Genomic DNA, 22014 nt, shown 5'->3' with positions numbered 1-22014 from the left:
AGCCAGAAATCTTGCTTGTTTGTAGGTGACCAAATACTTATTTTCCACCATAATTTGCAAATAAATTCATTAAATCCTACAATGTGATTTTCTGGATTTTTTTTTCTCATTTTGCCTGTCATAGTTGAAGTGTACCTATGATGAAAATTACAGGCCTCTCATCTTAAGTGGTAGAACTTGCACAATTGGTGGCTGACTAAATACTTTTTTGCCCCACTGTATACACTGCTCAAAAAAATAAAGGGAACACTAAAATAACACATCCTAGATCTGAATTAATGAAATATTCTTATTAAATACTCTTTTCTTTACATAGTTGAATGTGCTGACAACAAAATCACACAAATTATCAATGGAAATCAAATTTATCAACCCAGGGAGGTCTGGATTTGGAGTACCTATGATGAAAATTACAGGCCTCATCTTTTTAAGTGGGAGAACTTGCACAATTGGTGGCTGACTAAATACTTTTTTGCCCCACTGTATATGTTTGTAAACGTACCATTAAAAAGTAACATGATTGTCTATATAGCTGCACCATGATATTTGCATTGCTACTAAGTAAACCTACAATTGGTACCCACTATTCGACCTGCTAAAACCCCTCATCCCGCGTTGGGTTGTCATCCTAATGACCGGCAAAAATTGGCAAAATTGGGAGATTTGATTAACCATCCTAGGTGATGGAGATCAGATATACCCCCTTCCCCTGAAACAGTCCGACCTTTGATTTTGCGCCACTAGGGCCACAATAATATGCCCCCTCTCTGAATGTCAGAGTGTGACCCTCCCCATGGGTTACTGCAGCTAGTGTTGCCAGTACTGCCAGGGTGGGGGCAATCCACACCGGAACTCTTTGTTATTGGTCTATTAATACATTTACCACATGGTGATCATGGAAAGACAAAACTCCCACCCATGAGCCTAGTTCAACGGGTATACCCCATCAGAACCAAAAATATAAGCTTGTTTTACTCCAATGTCTGTATTTGGGTTAAGTTTTTTACGCCCGTTTCTGTTCACTTACAGTGCATTTGGAAAGTATTCAGACCACTTCCCTTTTTCAACATTTTGTTATTCTAAAATGTATTAAATAAATGTTTTTCCTCATCAATCTACACACACTAGTGGTCTGTAGCAACCACTACATAATAAAAGTCCTGATCCTATACTCCCGCAGCTACGCATTGCACTGGGCTGACCACATTTTATGCTCCTGAACTTGTACTGTGATTTCACAATAATGAATACATACCACCAGGCCCAATGAGCAAAAAGTGTTGTGTTGGTAAGCACATACTATGTTTTTGGTTGGTGTCAGTGTCTCAATTTGAGACTATAGATGACAATCCCAGTCGCAAAACTTGATAAAGTGCTTTGCTGCTTACAGTTCGTAGCCTATGCATAGTCAAAACACAACCGCTTAAGCATGCCAGTAATGATTATTGAGTTGATGAACGGGACGTCCCACATATCGAGTGCTTCTGACTTTGAGTAATAAGATAATCAAATTCAGATTACATGAGATGAACCATCTCTCACCCTCCCCTCTTCTCAACAGATGAGGCTGATGGGCCACACAGACGTTTACCTGTTGAATGACATGGACAGCAACACGATGGTGGAGAGATAAGGAGGCTATGTTGGAGGGGTGGATATTAGCAGTGGTAAAGTCAGTAGCTAGACAGGGGTGACCTAACATGGTGGAGGCATGGGACCACAGGCTCAGCCAGTACAGTGCTCCTCCTCCTTTGCCTTAGTGCCAACGAGACCTTTGTAAGTGCCCTTCGTCATCATCTATCCCTTACAAGAAGCCTTGAACTTGACATTCCACTAACTATGATTGGCATCTTAAAGTTAGTACCAATGAGTTGTTGGTTTTTATCATGTTGAGCATGCTTTTAAAATTCTGCAAGTACGCCGGCCTTTTCTCAGGTCAGCATTTCCATATGACTTTGAAACGCTGTTATAATTTTAGATGGGAAATACACAGTATGTATTACACAGTTTGTTTGTTTGTCCTCCAATTAATATGCATGTACAGTACCAGTCAAAAGTTTGGACACCTACTCATTCCAGGGTTTTTCTTTATTTTTACTATTTTCTATATTGTAGAATAATAGAGGACATCAACTATGAAATAACACATGGAATCATGCAGTAACCAAAAACAAATCTAAATTTGTTATATTTTAGATTATTCAAAGTAGCCACCCTTTGCCTTGTTGACAGCTTTGCACGTTCTTGGCATTCTCTCAACCAGCTTCATGAGGTAGTCACATGGAATGCATTTCAATTAACAGGTGTGTCTTGTTTAAAGTTCATTAGTGAAATTTCTTTCCTTCTTAATGTGTTTGAGCAAATCAGTTGTGTTGTGACACGGTAGGGGTGGTGTACAGAAGATAGCCCCATTTGGTAAAAGACCAAGTCCATATTATGGCAAGAACAGCTCAAATAAGCAAAAGAAAAATGACAGTCCATCATTACTTTAAGACATGAAGGTCCGTCAATCTGGAAAATGTCAAGAACTTTGAAAGTTCCTTCAAGTGCAGTCGCAAAAACCATCAAGCGCAATGATGAAACTGGCTCTCATGAGGACCGTCACACAAAAGGAAGACGCAAAGTTACCTCTGCTGCAGAGGATAAGTTCATTTGAGTTACCAGCCTCAGAAATTGCATCCCAAATAAATGCTTCACAGTGTTCAAGTAACACACATCAACATAAACTGTTCAGAGGAAACTGCGTGAATCAGGCATTTTTTTTTCTAACCGCCATGTCTTTGTGAGACACAGATTAGGTGAACGGATTATCTCTGCATGTGTGGTTCCCACCGTGAAGCATGGAGGATGAGGTGTGATGGTGTGAGGGCGCTTTGCTGGTGACACTATCAGTGATTTATTTAGAATTCAAGGCACACTTAACCAGCGATACGCCATCCCATCTGGTTTGCGCTTAGTGGGACTATCATTTATTTTTCAACAGGACAATGACCCAACACACCTCCAGGCTGTGTATGGGCTATTTGACCAAGAAGGAGAGTGATGGAGTGCTGCATCAGGTGACCTGGCCTCCACAATCACCCGACCTCAACCCAATTGAGATGGTTTGAGAAGAGTTGGACCACAGAGTGAAGGATAAGCAGCCAAAAAGTGCTCAGCATATGTGGGAACTCCAAGACTGTTGAAAAAGCATTCCAGGTGAAGCTGGTTGAGAGAATGCCAAGAATGTGCAAAGCTGTCACGGCAAAGGGTGGCTACTTTGATGAATCTCAAATATAACATTTTGATTTAACACTTTTTTGGTTACTACATGATTCCTTGTGTTATTTCATATTTTTGATGTCTAAACTATTCTAAATTAAATAAAATGGTAAAAATAAAACCCCTCAATAAGTAGGTGTCAACTTTTGACTGGTACTATATGTTGTAGATTTTTTTTATTTATGAGAACAAATAACTTCACTTTGGTAAGAATTGAGAAGATATATAATACTTAAAGGGCCAAGTTGCTACATAAATTGTTTTGCATATAAATTAATATACACAGTGTAAAAAACATTAGGAACACCTGCTCTCTCCTTGTGGAGTCGATGCCCCAACGAGTTGATGCTGTTCTGAAGGAAAAGGGGGGTGCAACTCAATATTAGGAAGGTGTTCCTAATGTTTTGTGCACTCAGTGTATATTGATTCTTGAGGAATATTGTTTCTTAGAAATGCCTCATGAGTTTAATTCAACTGGTATACCCCATCAGAACCAAAAATATAAGCTTGTTTTACTGTAATGTCTGGAAACATTGTAAATGTAAACCAACTCTATATCTTCGACACGTGCCTAAAGCTATCATTTTGATATCTTGTAAGGTCAGGGCTTGCTTTCATAGCTCGGTCTATGAATTTGCGTGGTTACATTTCTCCAGGCCCATACCTCAGCTTTTTACAAAACACAGGTGGGGTGACGGCATTGTTAACGTCTTTTTATTTTTTATTTAACTTCCTAACCTAATTGGTCAGGCACTTGGAATATATTGGCCACCATTTTTATTTATTTTCAAAAGATATATGCATATGCACCCACTGCCCTGCTTAAACTGGGACAGGGGTGCTCAAAATAATTATACATTTTATCAAATACAATTTCACACCCAAGGCACAAATAGATATATTGGGTGTACTCATTGAAAATCTGTATAATTTGACCCTTTTAATTTCCTGCTATTGTGGTCAAAGCACCACAGTAAAACTGTTGCTTTGGCTTTAAATTGAAAGGCATCAAAGCCCACGTCATGCCCAAATTATCCCATTACCTGAGGATCAGTTAAGGGAAAGGACGATGTGATACTAACCTTTGTGTAAGCCATTGTTTTTTTTTGTACAGAACTCTACCCATTGAAATTCCGTTAAAGTGTAAGTTGTCTCCAAAGCCCATAACAAATGAAAGATGTAGGCCTTTTCTGCTGCTTGGCGCTGTCTGAAGTCAGGTGTCACTGCTTAACAGTTCCTGATGACAATATGAATCAACCATGACACAATAGTGATCAATGTTGTTTCCATCTGACATTGAGTGTAGATCATAAATATAAGGTCTCTGCATGGCCACCACTTTAGTCAAGTTATTACTCTGGATTGTTTTGTCATTCTAACAGGAATCATCCACTGTGGTATATAGTTAAACTGATTTTATATACTGTAGAAAGCCAGGTCAGTACTCGTAATTTGTCAATTGTAACAATTAAGTAGATATTTTGACTAGTGTATTTTTTTATATATTTTAAGGAAAACCAAAGTAACAGTTTGGATGTTAAGTTGTTGATACCATACATTTTGTATGAATACAAGTACAAATTATGCTCAAAAAAAATATTTATTTCTGGTCACTTTTCAAAAATATATATTTATTTTTCAAAGTACAAACTCATGAACAGTGAGGCTGGACAGAGTGACCACCTTAGCTCGATAAGGTTTTTTGCCAATACTTCTCGTTAGACTAGTTAGTGTGTGGATAGTTAGTTGAAAGTACAACCTACTTCTGTACCTGTTCATGTAGAATAAAAACAACAGTTCACTCACATGTCAAAGTAAATAAGCTAGATATACACACACACACACAAATGACTCATTGCGAGGATCAGTGTATGGATTAACTATAGTAGTCTATGGGTTTAGTTACCTAAAAGGTGATATTTTACTAGTGGTTTACAGCAGCTGTCTAGCAGAGAGAATGATAAACAGAACACACAATGGATGTGCTGGCCAATTTCCTGACATGTATATACTTTTTCAAAGTGATTGCCAGATTGAAATGCTACTAAACAAAAAGACAACCTCATCCAAAATATACAGAAAAATATAAAACGTAAAGTGTTGGTCCCAAGTTTGATGAGCAAAAATTAAAGAGCCCAGAAATGTTCTATAAGCAAAAGTGTTCTCTCATTCTATGCACAAATGTGTTTACATCCCTGTTAGTGAGCATTTCTCACTTGCCAAGATAATCCAGCCACCTGAGAGGTGTGGCATATCAAGAAGCTGATTAAACAGCATGATCATTACACAGGTGCACCTCGTGCTGGGGACAAGGCCACTAATAATGTGCAATTTTGGCACACAACACAATGCCACAGATGTCTCAAGTTGAGGGCATATGCAATTGGCATACTGACTGGAGGAATGTCCACCAAAGCTATTGCCTGAGAAATAAATGTTAATTTCTACCATAAGCAGACTCCAATGTCGTTTTAGAGAATTTGGCAGTACTTCCAAATGGCCTCAAAACCGTAGACCAAGTGTAACCACGCCAGCCCAGGATCTCCACATCTGGCTTCGTCACCTGCGGTATTGTCTGAAACAAGCCACCTGGACAGCTGATGAAACTGAGGAGTATTTCTGTAATAAAGCCCTTTTGTGGGGAAAAACTAATTCTGATTGGGTGGGCCTTAGCCCTCCCAGGCCCACCCATGGCTGCACCCCTGCCCAGCCATGTGAAATCTATAGATTGGGCCTCATGAATTTATTACAATTGACTGATTTCCTTATATGAACTGTAACTCAGTAAAATCTTTGAAATTGTTGCATGTTGTGTTTATATGTTTGTTCAGTATAAATTACTTGCCATCAATGGAATGTTACTTTGACAGATATGATCCATTCTAGGACTTCTATTTTAAAAAGTACAATGCAGGAATGGCAGGCTTGATGCGTTCTCTGGTCAAGCCAGTTGCTGATTGGCTCACTTGCCGTCTTTACCCAGGTCCTTGTGGGCACTGTATTCTTTGTACATGGAGTAGATCACCCCTACAAATAGACAAACAAAGTCATGTTAGCGGTCTATTTTATGTTAGTGTGTAAGGACAACACGGTCAGTCTTGTGTGGTACATGTTTCCCCTGTAAATTGATAGAGATATTAGCTGTTGGACCTGTGCATCTGTTATACAGCACATATTGGATTAGGATTTACCTAATGTCATTGCGCCTACTATAAAGCCTTGAGCTCCAACACGCATGTGGATGAGGTGGACTGACATCTTTGTGTTCCCCCGTGACTTCAGCCTCCACAGACTAAAGGCTACCACTGCAGCACATCCTGCCATGCCTGTCAAACACACACATGGGAAATGTAATGATGACTGGGTGGGTGTATTCCTACCCAGTGCTCGACTTGGACTGAAATAGGTGCCGGTACTTATTTTGGGTACCGTTTACTATTAGGTGCAGGAGCTCCACAATCTTTTTGATCTGTTTTTCTAGGGAGGTGCAGGACCTCAAGCTGTAGAAAATGTGAGGTGCCAGTACTCAGTTCCAGTGAGCTCCTGCCCAAGTCAAGCACTGAGCTTAGTGGAGTTGACAACCGGATGCATTTGGTTCAGGGACACAGCTAATTCAACCTAGCTTCCTTTTCAACTTAAAACCTGATGTGGGAACTCCACTACTCAGTTTGTTTTATGCCTGCCACGTTAGGTTACTGGGTGTACGATATCTAACCATCGAACCAGGGTTGGAAGAGTGGATTGCAATTTATTCCATGACTGACTGGGATTCACTCAAACATGCACTATGGAAAACCTCCACTACAATGAAGCCCCCAACATAATTCCTGCCCTTGAATATGTTAAAAAAATTATACAGCTTCACTTACCTATTGGGACAAACGGCGACTCCTTTGCTTTCCTCATAAATGTTGATTCATTCTCATCAAATGATGAAAAATTGTTGTTGGAGGACATGGTAACTGGGAGGAAAGAGGGGCAGAATCTGTTATACGGACTTGCTAAATTAATGTATATGGTTTTTCCTTCAAGTCCATTAAAAATGCAATAATTTAATCATAATTTATATTCCACATACATTGCTTAAAACACAACATGTCCTTACACAACATACTAGCTACGTGACACCTAGCAGGAAAACGCCTTGAATTTATCTGTTCCAGTTTACGAATCAACTACAGTAGACTCACTACTAGACCGATAGGCCCCCAGTTCGAGCTTCTGCCCGGTAACTCGCATGTTAAACTAACAGATGATGCTCGACAATCATTAGACACCGCTTTGTTTTCATAACAAGTTATTTGTCGTCGTGACCTTAGATTGTCACCTAAAGTTATTAAACTAGCTAACATCCCTTCAAAGGACAGAATCAGGGTTTATCTGGCAATAAAGTATGGTTCAGCATTCACAACATAATCTCTAAGTATTGACATTACACAGCCCTTCGAGTGAGCTTTAACGTTAGCAGGTTAATAACTTACATTCGTGCTCTGTCGAACGATCCGGTTAAATGCTGAAGACGCTCTCTTCGGCTGTCTATTCCAACCTTCGAAGTCAAATCAATTTATCGTATCCGTAATACGCAATATTCCTATATTCTTCTTCGGTGAGGTTTAAAGGCAATTGGCATCCAATAAATGTTGCATTACCGCCACCTACCCAGACTGGAGTATAACTCCCTTATACTTCGCTTGAAAAATAAAACAAATACCCTACCTTCTAACACACACTCACACACATGTTTTAAATAATAATATATATACACAATACTCCAGGATTTAAATCTGTTTAGTGCTACTTCAGGCCAACAGCTTGAAAGGATGGGACACAACCACTTAACACACCCTGTAACTCTGACGTCAAGTCTCGCACATCCAAGTACCTTTCTGCAGCTACCACCACAACCTCTATTTTCTGCTATTTACATTCCATCCCTGCAGTACAGTTGATAACCATTGCTATAAAATTGCTATAAAATCCAATCTTACTAAAACATATATGGGTGATTATGCAACTACGGGTCAATTTTGGGGATCTTATACAAAATAAAACAAATACAAAAAAAGTGTATGTTAAGTTCACACTGGAATACCCCATACTTTAAAAAAAACCTCTCTATCAAGTATTTTAGCTACTTTTTAGATGCATTTTATACCTCAATTTCCCTAATTTGCCCTTGTCCCTGACCCAGACTTTTAAGTTTCTACTATGTTTTTCTATGAGAAAAGATGAATAATTACTCATTATATAATGTTATGTACTACAGAAAGAGGCAATTAAATAAAATCTATATCAATATTTATTGTAAGTATGCCCTTTATATTGTTTTTTTACACAAAATATACCTGTCCTTTGGGAGTGGTGTCATTTCCACCACTGAGGACAAATTACTCATTAATAAAGTTTTTTCAAGAGAATGTTAATTTAGTTACCATGGAAACATATTGTGACACTGAAGCACATGGCTGCAGTGGACAGTTGTTCCAGATGTGATGTCCTAAACTTTAAGAAAAGTCAAGGTAAATATTGCTTGTGTAGAGAATATTTTAATTGTCAGTCATTTCCAAACAGGCTATAATTTCTTTAATTTGTGGTAGAACTTTTGATTTAAAAAATATATATTTGATGTATTTAAGGTAATTTATATGCTAACTGTAATACTAATCAAACCATGCTAAACTGTTTTCTACAGTTTCTGGAGAAAATTGACAATGTTATTTCCATCACAAACTTAAGTGTGGTGGAAATGACAAAGTGGTGGAAATGACACAAATCCATTATCTTATTCGTTTTTACTTAACTTTTTTTTTTTAAACTTTAGCCTTATTTAATCATGTTTAAACGATTTGAATCTAGAAAATGCTCCAAGGTGTGCACAAGTTAAAAACTAAGTAGTATTTGTCTTTATTTTTAGAAGATGCCACATAAAACAACACTGAGGTCACAGACATAGAAACAAAATAAAAAAAATATTCTATATGATACCAGGAACATCTGCAAAAAGACAGGGAGAGATACTGGAATAAAAAAAGAGAAGGGAGAAGTGAAATCTATCTCTGAGCTTACAAAGCGAGAACAAAGAAACGATGGCAATGGAAATGTAACCAACGGTGTAGAAGACAGACTTTAAAGAGAACAGTTGCAATGGAGACCTACCTATCAGCCAACACACCACCTCAGTCACCAGATGACTTGCAGTCAGAACATGAGGCTAGCATACCTGCCCCTAACTTACCTACCCCTGATGCACACCCTGGTACCCCTTCCTCATCGTTTGCAACATGAATGAGAAGTCAAATACTTTCTGGAAGGAAAAAGGTTGGAAGAGATCGCTCAAAAGCATACAGAGATCTTAGTATGACAAATGTCAAACTTGATAATGCTTTACGGAAAGTTAAAATACAAAAAAAGGTATGATCGACTGATGAACAAAATGAAGAGACAAGATTCCCCAAAGACAAAGACAGAACAGCAAATGAAGAGAACTCCGAAGAACGTGAGAAGGATTTTATTGTTTAAAAATGCCATCATTGCAGAGTTAAAACAAAAGTATTAAAAAATGTGCAGTGCCAAAGACAAACAAGTGGCTTCAAAAATTGTCAGAGGCAACATCCTGAGAAAGTATGGCCTGGTCAAAGCGCTAACAGAGAATTAGGATTTTCAGCAAAAGCAACGAGGGCAAAAGCAACGAGGGCAAATGAAAACAGGCCAAGTCTTCAATACTGCAGGAAAAATCAGTGTAACAGAATTAGCACAGCCACAGAAGAGAACATCACTAGATTCTATGAACGTGATGACAACAGCAGAGCAACAACAGGGAAAAGGGACACACTAACGAGGAACAAGAAGGAAAAGCAGAAGCATTTCTTGAATGGCACAATTCAGAACTTTTATCAGAAGTTTAAGAGGGAATATTCAGAAATTCAAATTTCCTATTGTGAATTCTGTAAAATACGTCCTTTTTGGGTTGTCAAGCCAACAGTCCAGGATAGGGACACGTCTCTGCAAAACCCACGCCAACCTCCAGTTCATGGCGGACAAACTACAGTATCACAAAGTGATCAGCTGCAGCAACATTGAGAACCTTAATGAGTCTTTGTGCTGTGAGAACCTGAGGAAAGAGTGCATGTGTACAGAGTGCTCCCTTTGTCAAGCCAAAGAGCTTAAAACATCTGACGTTGATGCTGGTGAGCAGGCATGGTGGTTTGAGTGGAAAAACAAAGCTGAAGAGAGAGAGAAGTTCGCTGTACATTTGACAGTAAAAGAAAAGCTATGTGGCACACTGCATATTCTACTGTAGGGCTTCTCCAAAGGATTGAAAGAGAAGTTGGGGAAACACGTGTACAACATTCAACACCAATACTCAACTGAGAGAATTAAGAGAATCTGGAGAAAGAGGAGATCATTGTGCATATTGACTTTGCAGAGAGCTAACTGTGTAAATACACCAGTGAAATCCAGGCAGTTCACTTTGGTGATTCTCACAAGCAGGTGACCCTCCACACCTGTGTTGGATATACCACAAATGATACAGTTTCACTTTGCTCACTGAGCTATTCTATGCGGCATGACCCCTTTGTTATCTGGGCCCATCTCTCAAAAACACTGGCCTACTTCCTTGAGCTCTGCCCATCGGTTACTGCTGTACACTTTGTGAGTGATGGGCCTTTACAACCCAGTATAGGTCTGAAATGTTTAACAATGGTTGTTGTTCAAAATGTTTGTAATAAAATATTGTTTTCATACGATTTTTTTTTTACATAGATGTAATTTCCACCAAACCTTGTCATTTCCATCACAACCCATATTTTGAGGTAATTGAGTATATTATGTATAATTTACATATATTTATTTGTTTTAGATATGGAAATCATATGGTTGTTATCATAATCGCATAAAAAGGTTGGATGGAAATATATTATTTTTCATGATAAATAAATGTTTTCAGCTTTCACAAAGGCAAGTTTATACATTCAGGTGTTGTGTTGAATTATTAATATTAGGAAAACCTTAAATCACTTTAAATAATATTCAATGCAAGTTCATGTACAAATGTATAAGAAATCCGTTATAAATCAATTGTATGATATTTCATTTTCAACTAAAATTGATGTTTAATGACATGATGGAAATTACATTTCCATACATGTGTATGGCTGTCTGCGAAAATGGACAAAAATATATAAATTCCTGAAGTACGATCGCAGCCATTATCAGATATAATTTCTAGACAAATCAAAGACAAGTACAATACTGGTAAAATGGTGTTTGAATAAGTTTTAATTTCTGAAAGTGTGCATGGCCAAAGTGCCCGAAGTTGCATAATCACCCATACCTTATACATATATCTTATATCTTACTGAAACCCCCACTATCTTAGGCCTCATCCCACCCCCTATCTGAGATACCTACTGCAGCCCTCATCCTCCACATACAACACCCGTTCTGCCAGTCACATTCCTCAAAGCACATACATCCCTGGGTCGCTCCTCTTTTCAGTTCGCGGCAGCTAGCGACTGAAGCGAGTTGCAAAAAGCACTCAAACTGGACAGTTCCATCTCTTCATTCAAAGACTCAATCATGGACACTCTTACTGACAGATGTGGCTGCTTTGCCTGATGTATTGTTGCCTCTACCTTCAAGCCCGTTATGCTGATGTCTTTGCCCAATAATGTTTGTACCTCATTGTAAATGAGAATTTGTTCTTAACTGACTTGCCTAGCTTAATAAAGGTTAAATAAAAAATAAAAATAACTTGTTGGTTTATCCCTCTGTACTGGTACAGATCTACTACTCACACCACTGCTCTCAGGATCCCTCCCCCTTGACCCATCTTCCTCTATTTTCTTCACTGCCTCAGCTTATGATATCTTCTGCACTACTCTAACCCTGGAAACCTCAACCTGCCTCTCTCGCATGACAATATTCCTTTCGTGTTAGAACAGCTGCGGTAATGTTAGTGTGGTGTAATATACTATAAAAAAAAAGGACAAAATTATCCAATATTTTATTTTATTCAATTTTTTTATGTAGGTAACGTTAGGTACCTGTGATTTTTTGAAGATTTTATTTGTTTATTTCAAATGAATAAAAGGTGCTGATTGATCTTAGTCAGCAAGTATGCCTGAGTCATCAAGGAATGGTAGAAGCCGTATGCCAGAGTCATGGGTACCTGGAATGTCTCTGGAAGTGGGCGTGTCAACCAAAGTGGGCGGGTAAATCGAAGAGGCCGTATTTCAAGTGAACGAGCTAATTGGGCAGATTTGTTGTCACTCAAGACCGTTTTGCATGGCTGCTTGTCAAACCTTCAGTGAGTCTTTGTCATGGTTTTGGTAGAAGATGGGTCAAGGGGGAGGGAACTTGAGAGGAGTGGTGTGAGTAGTAGATCTTTACCAGTACAGAGGGATAGGCCAACAAGTGATACTGTATACAGTTCCAGTCAAAAGTTTGGACACATGTACTCATTCAAGGGTTTTTCTTGATCTTTAGTCATCTGGAATGCATTTCAATTAACAGGTGTGCCTTGTTAAAAGTTGATTTGTGGAATTTATTTTCTTCTTGAGCCAATCAGTTGCATTGTGACAAGGTAGGGATGGTATACAGAAGATAGCCCTATTTGGTAAAATACCAAGTCCATATTATGGCAAGAACAGCTCAAAAAAGCAAAGAGGAACAACAGTCCATCATTACTTTAAGACATGAAGGTCAGTCAATCTGGAAAATGTCAAGAACTTTAAAAGTTTCTTCAAGTGCAGTTGCAAAAACCATGATGAAACTGGCTCTCATGAGGACCACCACAGGAAAGGAAGACCCAGAGTTATCTCTGCTGCAGAGGATAAGTTCATTAGAGTTACTAGCCTCAGAAATTTCAGCCCAAATAAATGCTTCACAGAGTTCAAGTAACAGACACATCTCAACATCAACTGTTCAGAGGAGACTGTGTGAATCAGGCCTTCATGGTCAAATTTCTGCAAAGAAACCATTACTAAAGGACACCAATAAGAAGAAGAGACTTACTTGGGCCAAGAAACACGAGCAATGACCATTAGACCTGTGGAAATCTGTCCTTTGGTCTGATGAGTCCAAATTGAGATTTTTGGTTACAACGGCCAGTAGGTGAATGGATGATCTCCACATGTGTAGTTCCCGCCGTGAAGCATGGAGGAGGAGGTGTGATGGTGTGGGGATGCTTTGCTTGTGACACTGTCAGTGATCTATTTAGAATTCAAGGCACACTTAACCAGCATGGCTACCACAGCATTCTGCAGCGATACGCCATCCAATCTGGTTTGCGCTTAGTGGGACTTTCATTTGTTTTTCAACAGGACAATGACCCAACACACCTCCAGGATGTGTAAGGGCTATTTGACCAAGAAGGATAGTGATGGAGTTCTGAATCAGATGACCTGGCCTCCACAATCACCATACCTCAACCCAATTGAGATGGTTTGGGATGAGTTGGACCGCAGAGTGAAGGAAAAGCAACCCACAAGTGCTCAGCATATGTGGGAACTCATTCAAGACTGTTGGAAAATCATTCCAGATGAAGCTGGTTGAGAGAATGCCAAAACTGTGCAAAGCTGTAATCAAGGCAAATGGTGGCTACTTGAAGAATCTATATAACATATATTTTGATTTGATGAACACTTTTTTGGTTACTACATTATTCCATGTGTTATTTCATAGTTTTGATGTCGTCACTATTATTCTACAATGTAGAAAATAAAAAAAAGAAAGAAAAACCCTTGATTGAGTGGACGTGTCCAAACTTTTGACTTGTACTGTATGTTACAGTAAGATTTGATTTTTAGCATTTATAGCAACTGTACTGCAGGGGATAGAACATAAGTTGAAGAAAATGTTGGTTTTGGTGGCAGCTGCAGAGGTATTTGGGTGCGAGACTTGACATCAGAAGAATTACAGGGTGTGTTAAGTGGTGGTGTCCCATCCTTTCAGGTCAATGGCCTGAGGTAGGACTAAATAGATTTAAATAGTGGAGTAGGGTGGTGCTATTTTTTGTGTTGTGTAGATGGTAGGGTATTTTTTTTATTTATTTTCAAGCAAAGTACAAGGGAGTTGTACTACAGCCTAGTAGGTGGCGGTAATGCAACATGTATTGGATGCCAACCATCGTTAAACCTTATCGAAGAAGCTATGTCGAAGGATGACCGGAAGTGGTAGGAGCTGAATCGTCAGATTGTAATCAGATTTTTGAGTGGGCTGATGGAAATGTTGTTTTCGTGGACCAGTGACCACTGTTTGGGAAGCTGTGGCTAGCGAACAATCGATGATAAACAATCACATTTTATTCGGTGTGGCGGTGGTTCGGCTGTGCCGAAAGTAAAGCAAGTATGGAGCATGGTGGTACAAATAAAGGAGGGCGGCGTTGAGCAGCTGGACTGATCAAGCAGGGAAGTAGTGGATTAAAGGGGTGACAACAGGAGTTTCTGTGAGTGTTATATGTGTTATGTGAGAGCTTATGTACCGAAGCCTTTAAGATGTTATAAATGCTAGAGGTTTGGGCATGTGGCAACAGCCTGTAAAGGGAAAAAGAGGTGTGGAGGGGAGTATGGGAAGTGTGGCATGCTGTACAACCAAAGTGCTGCAGCTGTGGGGGTGCTCATAGTGTGGCATATAGTTGGTATGAGGCTATGAAGCAGGCAGTGGAGGTGTAACAAGTGAGAGTGGCAAGAAGGGTGTCATATGCTGAGGCAGTGAGGGTGGTCCAGGGACATACAGATTAAAGGGAGAGATGGGTAAGGAGCATCTAGACCAGGGATTACGGGGCAGGTGGGAGGCGATATGGTATACATAGATAAGAGAATGCTGGTGACGTTCATAGCAGGAGCTATCAATAGCAAAGTAGAGTCTAAAACGAAGAGGATTCAGCTAATAGTGAAAGCTGCTGGGACACATCTGAGTATGACAGGGTTGACATGGGATGAGGTTCGGGATGATCTCAATTAGTGGAGTCATGTATTACTGGATCTTAGTTATGGTGGTAGTGCCACAATGGAATGCTTGAAGCCTGTTGACTAATGGGCAGCAGTTCATTGTAGATATGCCAGCTAAGCCTGATGTGATTTGTGTGCAGGAAACATGGCTCAAACCGAATGTGGCGTGTATCATACGTAGTGGTTTGTAGGGACGGAGATATTTGGGGAGGATGTGCCACCTTCATAAAGCATGCACTTCCTTACAGGATGTTATGGAAAAGGTATTGAACAGGAATGTATGGAGGTGTGGTTGAGGGGGGTGGTAGTGAACTACTATAATCCGTGTCAGATATTGGATTTAGAAGTGCTGGAGAGGGGGAAAAGGCCAGGATAGAAGTATGGTAGTGTGGTGTGGGGATTTTAATGGAAATGGCCAAGTGATGGAAAATCTGATAGGAATGAAAGATCTGGTGTGCCTGAATGATGGCCAAGGGACCAGGATTGATGTAACCACAGTGAAAGAGTCTGCCTTGGACCTCTCTCTGGTATCTAGTGCGATGGCAGGAATCTGTGAGTGGGAAATATTGGAGTCGATGACAGTAGGGAGTGATCATTACCCCATAGTATGCCCAGTAGGACGGAAGGAGGAGGAGGTGTCAGTGGATGGAGTAGGCAGGTGGGTGTTTGGAAGAGCAATGTGGGATCAGTTTCGAGAGCTGAGTGAGCAAGTGATGGCTCGGGTGGATATGAGAGGGGATGTGGATAGTATGAATAACTGGGTGAGAACAGCATTAATGAGGCAGCTACTGAGGCTATACCTAAGAGTTCAGGGAGGAGGAGGAAGCAGTCCCATGGTGGACGGAGGAGTGTGGGGAAATGGTGAGGAGTATGAACAGGGCATTTAGAGTACTGAAAAAGATGCCTAACTTCCAGTACGTCTGACTCAGTATAAGCAGGCACAGGCCCTGGTGAGGAGGGTCGACTCTTTTCTCTGTATATACACATCAATGATGTCGCTATTGCTGCTGGTGATTCTCTGATCCACCTCTATGCAGAGGACACCATTCTGTGTAAATTTGGCACTTCCTTGGACACTGTGCTAATAAACCTCCAAACGAGCTTCAATGCCATACAACACTCCTTCTGAGGTCTACAACTGCTTTTAAATGCAAGTAAAACTAAGTGCATGCTCTTCAACCGATTGCTGCCTGCACCTGCCCGCCTGTCCAACATCACTACTCTGGGCGGTTCTGACTTAGAATATGTGGACAACTATACATACCTAGGTGTCTGGTTAGACTGTAAACTCTCCTTCTAAACTCACATTAAGCATCTCGAATCCAAAATGAAATCTAGAATCGGCTTCCTATTTCGCAACAAAGCATCCTTCACTCATGCTGCCAAACATACCCACATAAAACTGACTATCCTATCGATCCTTGACTTTGGCGATGTCATTTACAAAATAGCCTCCAACACTCTACTCAGAAAATTGGATGCAGTCTATCACAGTGCCATCCATTTTGTTACCAAAGGCCCATATACTACCCACCACTGCGACCTGTACACTCTCGTTGGCTGGCCGTCAGTACATATTCGTCGCCAAACCCACTGGCTCCAGGTCATCTATAAGTCTATGCTAGGTAATGCCCCGCCTTATCTCAGCTCACTGGTCACCATAGCAACGCCCACTCATAGCATGCGCTCCAGCAGGTATATTTCACTGGTCATCCCCAAAGCCAACAGTTCCTTTGGTCGCCTTTCCTTCCAGTTCTCTGCTGCCAATGATTGGAACTAATTGCAAAAATCACTGAAGCTGGAGTCATATCTCCCTGTAACTTTAAGCATCAGCTGTCAGAGCAGCTTACCGATCACTGTACTTGTACATAGTCAATCTGTAAATAGCACACCCAACTACTTCACACCATATTATTACTTACCCTCTTGCTCTTACCCCCAGTGTTGTTTGATTTTGTCACACTGATTTGCTTTATCTTGGCCAGGTCGCAGTTAGAAATGAGAACTTGTTCTCAACTGGCCTACCTGGTTAAATAAAGGTGAAATTTAAAAAAGGAGAACTATCCGTCAGGCAAAATGGTCATGTTGGCATTGGTTCTGTGACACCACTGAAACGGCGACACCTGTGGGAGAAGTGTGGGGGATGAGTAGGGTCAGAAGGGAGTGGAATTATCCAGTGTTGACGAGTGGGAAGGATGTGGCAGTAACAGATGAGAAGGCAGAGATGATGGCCAAAGCTTTTGTCAAAGTGCATAGCTCTGCAAATTTGGCAGAGGGGCAGAAGCGGAGAGGACGAGAGAGTAGCATTCTGGTGTGCTGGATAGGAGGGAGGATGTAAATGATGCGTTGAATGCACCATTTACCATGGCAGAGATGAAAAGGGCAATAGGTAAGGCTGGGTTAACTTCTCCTGGGAAAGATTAGGTGTGCTATGTTATGTTGGCCCATCTTAGTGATGAGGCCCTGGATAAGGTATTGGGGTTCTACAACACAGTATGGGAGGAGGGGAAACTACCAGGCAGTTGGAAGGAGGCAGTAGTGGTACCAATCCGGAAGCCAGGGAAGGACCCAACGAGGCCAACGGCTTTAACATTACATGTATGTAAGATTATGGAACGTATTATTACAGAGAGGCTAACTTACTTCTTGGAGATCAGAGGGCTCGTATCGCCACATAAGGGTGGGTTCAGGAAGGCTCATTAACTTTGAGCTGTGTCTTTGATGTATGTATACTAGGTTTTTATTGCTGTCTAACATTAGCGTGGATATAATCTACCAAGCTAACATTAGCTAGTATGTGGACACCCCTTCAAATTAGTGGATTCTGCTATTTCAGCCACACCTGTTGCTGACAGGTGTATAAAATCGAGCACGCAGCCATGCAATCTCCATAGAGAAACATTGGCTGTAAAATGGCCTTACTAAAGAGCTCATTGACTTTCAACGTGGCACCGTTATAGGATTCCACCTTTCCAACAAGGCAGTTCCTCAAACTTCTGCCCTGCTGGATCTGCCCCGGTCAACTGTAAATGCTGTTATTGTGAAGTGGAAATGTCTAGGAGCAACAACGGCTCAGACTGCATCCGATTTTCTATCACAGTGCCATCCATTTTGTTACCAAAGCCCCAGATTGGCTGGAGTGGTGTAAAGCTCGCCGCCATTGGACTCTGGAGCAGTGGAAATGCATTCTCTGGAGTGATGAACCACGCTTCATCATCTGGCAGTCCGACAGTTTTTGCAGATGCCAGGAGAATGCTACCTGCCCCAATGCATGTTGCCAACTATACAGTTTAGAGGAGGAGGAATAATGGTCTGGGGCTGTTTTCCATGGTTCGGGCTAGGCCCCTTAGTTCCAGTGAAGGGAAGTCTTAAAACTACTGCATACAATGACATTCCAGATGATTCTTTGTGGCAACAGTTTGGGGAAGGCCCTTTCCAGTTTCAGCATGAAAATGCCTGTTCACAAAGCGAGGTTCATACAGAAATGGTTTGTTGAGATTGGTGTGGAAGAACTTGTCTGGCCTGCACAGAGCCCTGACCTCAACCCCATCAAACACCTTTGGGATGAATTGGAATGCCGACTGGGAGCCAGGCCTAATTGTCCAACATCAGTGCCTGATCTGACAAATGCTCTTCGAAGCAAGTCCCCACAGCAATGTTACAACATGTAATGGAAAGCCTTCCCCGTTATACCACCCATGGCACCACCCTCAGGTACTTCATCTGTTTGTTTTTCTCTCAGTTGTATCAATTACTATTGTTGCTGTAGTACTTCTCTATTTGCCTAGTTAAATAAAGGTTAAATCAAATTTAAAAAATTGCAAATCATGTTCATCAATTTAATTTGTTTTTTCAAATAAAAGTAGACACCACCTGCTGTGCTCGCTGCGGAGAGCGTGATCCGCCTGCAAGTTCCCCTCAGGAGTGCAGGTCCGTGGTGCCGTGGGTGTGCTGTGACTTCTGCCAGCATTGGTTCCACTGCAAGGATCCAGAGGTAGCGGTGGAGCAGGATTTTTATCATTATTTTTGTGACAATATAAGGATGGAGGTTGAGATTTAATTGTTTGCTTTGTTTGTTTTCAGATTAAATGATTTATTTGTATAAAAAATAAACATATATATATATATATATATATATATATATATATATATGTATAAAATATGTGTGTGTGTATATATGTGTATATATGTATGTGTATGTGTGTTTATTCAACCCATTTTGTGTATTTCTTCCTTTACTTTCCAAGTGCATGTCTGCAACACAAACTACAACAGTGTTTTCATTGTTTGTCAATGCACATTAATAAAATGTAAATTTTATTTGATGTAAATTATTCATACTCATTTATATTTTACTATTAAACTGGTATCTACTTTCTCACAATATAAAATTAATCTGTAAAACAAATTGAGAGATAATTTGGATAAAGCACTGAAGATGTTGGTGAAGAACCATTTTTAAGAGTCCACAGGAGGGCGCACCAGGCTACGCAACGAAAAGTTGACGAGCAACTAATTTTAGTTATTTTTTTAAATCGGAAGACTAACCAACTAGTCAATTACACTTCGGATACGAGGTTGGTGTCTATTTTTGGAACAAAATGAAACGGATATATCTTGTAATTTTAACAAAATAGTAAGGTGGGCAATAACTGGGCGGGGACCGTATGCCGAACCGCTTATCAAAAAGCTGATAGTATTGCCACAGAAATGTCAAACATTCTAATTGCTAACCAGTTAACTAACATTTTACGACACCAATAATCACAAAACATAGATGGCTTGATCACAAGATAACACCGTTGAAGGTCATATATTTCTTGAAACGCTGTTGAATATGCCGGTAATACGGGGTCCCACGTCAACTATTGAGCGGAGTTGTGGGAGAGACGCACCAAAACGTTTAATTGTGGCGCAGATCGGTGCAGCAGTCATTCAGATTCGGTAGGCAATTAGATCTGGCATCGACACAGGGCTATCACGACTCCTACTTATATCAATCAGTACACGTGTAAGAACCTACTCATTACGAAACCTGTATTCGATCAAATAAGCCACATCATTTATACATACTTTTTACATTCTTCCTCAAACATAATGCCCTATACCAGTGGTTCCGAAACTTTTAATAGTCCCGTACTCCTTTAAACATTCAACCTCCAGCTGCGTACCCCCTCTATCACCAGGGTCAGCGCACTCCCAAATGTTATTTTTTTGCCACCATTGTAAACCTGCCACACACACACACACACACTACGATACATTTATTAAACATAAGAATGAGTGTAAGTTTGTCACAACCGGGCTCGTGGGAAGCGACAAAGAGTTCTTATAGGACCAGGGCACAAATAATAATCAATATTTTTGTACTTTATTTAGCCATATTACATAACCTTACTTGTACATCAAAATTGTGAATAACTCACCACAGTTTAATGAGAAGGGTGTGCTTGAAAGGATGCACATGTATTGGAGAGAGTCTGTCTTTTTCTACACACAATCTGTCCCTGTATTTAGTTTTCATGCTAGTGAGGGCTGAGAATCCACTCTCACATAGGTATGTGGTTGCAAAAGGCAACATCAGTGTCTTGACATCACAATTTGCCAAGGCCGGATACTCTGAGCGTAGCCCCATTCCAGAAATCTGTCATTGGCTTCTGATTAAATTAAATTTTAACAGAACCACTTGTTGCAATTTCGATGAGGCTCTCTTGTTCAGATATCGGTAAGTGGACTGGAGGCAGGGCATGAAAGGGATAACGAATCCAGTTGTTTGTGTCATCTGTTTCGGGAAAGTACCTGCGTAATTGCACACGCAACTCACTCAGGTGCTTTGCTATATCACATTTGACATTGTCTGTAAGCTTGAGTTAATTTGCACACACAAAATCATACAATGATGGAAAGATCTGTGTGTTGTCCTTGTTAATGCAGACAGAGAAGAGCTCCAACTTCTTACTCAAAGCCTCAACTGCGTATATTTTCAGCAAACTTAACCTGTAAATATTTGTATGAACATAACATTCAACAACAGACAAACTGAACAAGTTCCACAGACTTGACTAACAGAAACACTGACATTCCTGTCTTGCAGGAAGTTACGCACAGAACGAGCAGTATGGCTGGTGGCATTGTCATGCTGGAGGGTCATGTCAGGATGAGCCTGCAGGAAGGGTACCACATGAGGGAGGAGGATGTCTTCCCTGTAACGCACAGTGTTGAGATTGCCTGCAATGACAACAAGCTCAGTCCAATGATGCTGTGACACACCGCCCCAGACCATGACAGACCCTCCACCTCGCAATCGATCCTGAGTACCGGCCTTGATGTAACGCTTATTCCTTTGACGATAAACGCAAATCTGACCATCACCCCTGGTGAGACAAAACTGTGACTCGTCAGTGAAGAGCACTTTTTGCCAGTCCTGTCTGGTCCAGCGATGGTGGATTTATGCCCGAATGCAACGTTGTTGCCGGTAATGCCTGGTGAGGACCTACAAGCCCTCTGTCCAGCCTCTCTCAGCCTATTGCGGACAGTCTGAGCACTGATGGAGGCATTGTGCGGTTCCTGGTGTAACTCGGGCCATTGTTGTTGCCATCCTGTATCTGTCCCGCAGGTGTGATGTTCGGATGTACCGATCTTGTGCAGTTGTTGTAAAACATTGTACCGATCTTGTGCAGTTGTTGTAAAACATGGTCTGCCACTGCGAGGCCGATCAGCTGTCCGTCCTGTCTCCCTGTAGCACTGTCTTAGGCGTCTCGCAGTATGGATATTGCAATTTATTGCCCTGGCCACATCT

General features: G+C 40.7%; 2 protein-coding genes across 4 annotated transcripts in view; one reads left to right on the top strand and one right to left on the bottom strand.

The window, feature by feature from the left end:
- LOC139413615 (natural resistance-associated macrophage protein 2-like) overlaps window positions 1-4931 on the top strand; it is a 34993-nt gene extending 30062 nt beyond the window's left edge. For 2 of the 3 annotated variants that reach the window (XM_071161218.1, XM_071161216.1), the window contains exon 17: window positions 1562-4931. In XM_071161218.1, coding sequence (XP_071017319.1) covers window positions 1562-1633 — 72 coding nt within the window. In that variant the 3' untranslated portion in view covers window positions 1634-4931. The remainder of the gene's footprint in view (window positions 1-1561) is intronic. The other variant, XM_071161217.1, reaches the window with a different exon arrangement.
- On the bottom strand, window positions 4872-18066 carry LOC139413617 (HIG1 domain family member 1A, mitochondrial-like). Its single transcript, XM_071161223.1, has 5 exons — window positions 18056-18066; window positions 7743-7795; window positions 7131-7223; window positions 6453-6587; window positions 4872-6288 (listed from the first exon to the last, which is right to left on the bottom strand). Exons 3-5 carry the CDS (start codon window positions 7216-7218, stop codon window positions 6224-6226), a joined length of 288 nt encoding a protein of 95 aa, XP_071017324.1. The 5' UTR covers window positions 7219-7223; window positions 7743-7795; window positions 18056-18066; the 3' UTR covers window positions 4872-6223.
- Window positions 18067-22014: the final 3948 nt, after the last annotated feature.

Source organism: Oncorhynchus clarkii, chromosome 7, assembly GCF_045791955.1.
Source record: "Oncorhynchus clarkii lewisi isolate Uvic-CL-2024 chromosome 7, UVic_Ocla_1.0, whole genome shotgun sequence".
In the NCBI taxonomy this organism is placed as follows: Eukaryota; Metazoa; Chordata; class Actinopteri; order Salmoniformes; family Salmonidae; genus Oncorhynchus; species Oncorhynchus clarkii.
The sequence above is the reverse complement of the archived record's forward strand: the minus strand, read 5'-3'. Positions and strand labels throughout refer to the sequence as shown.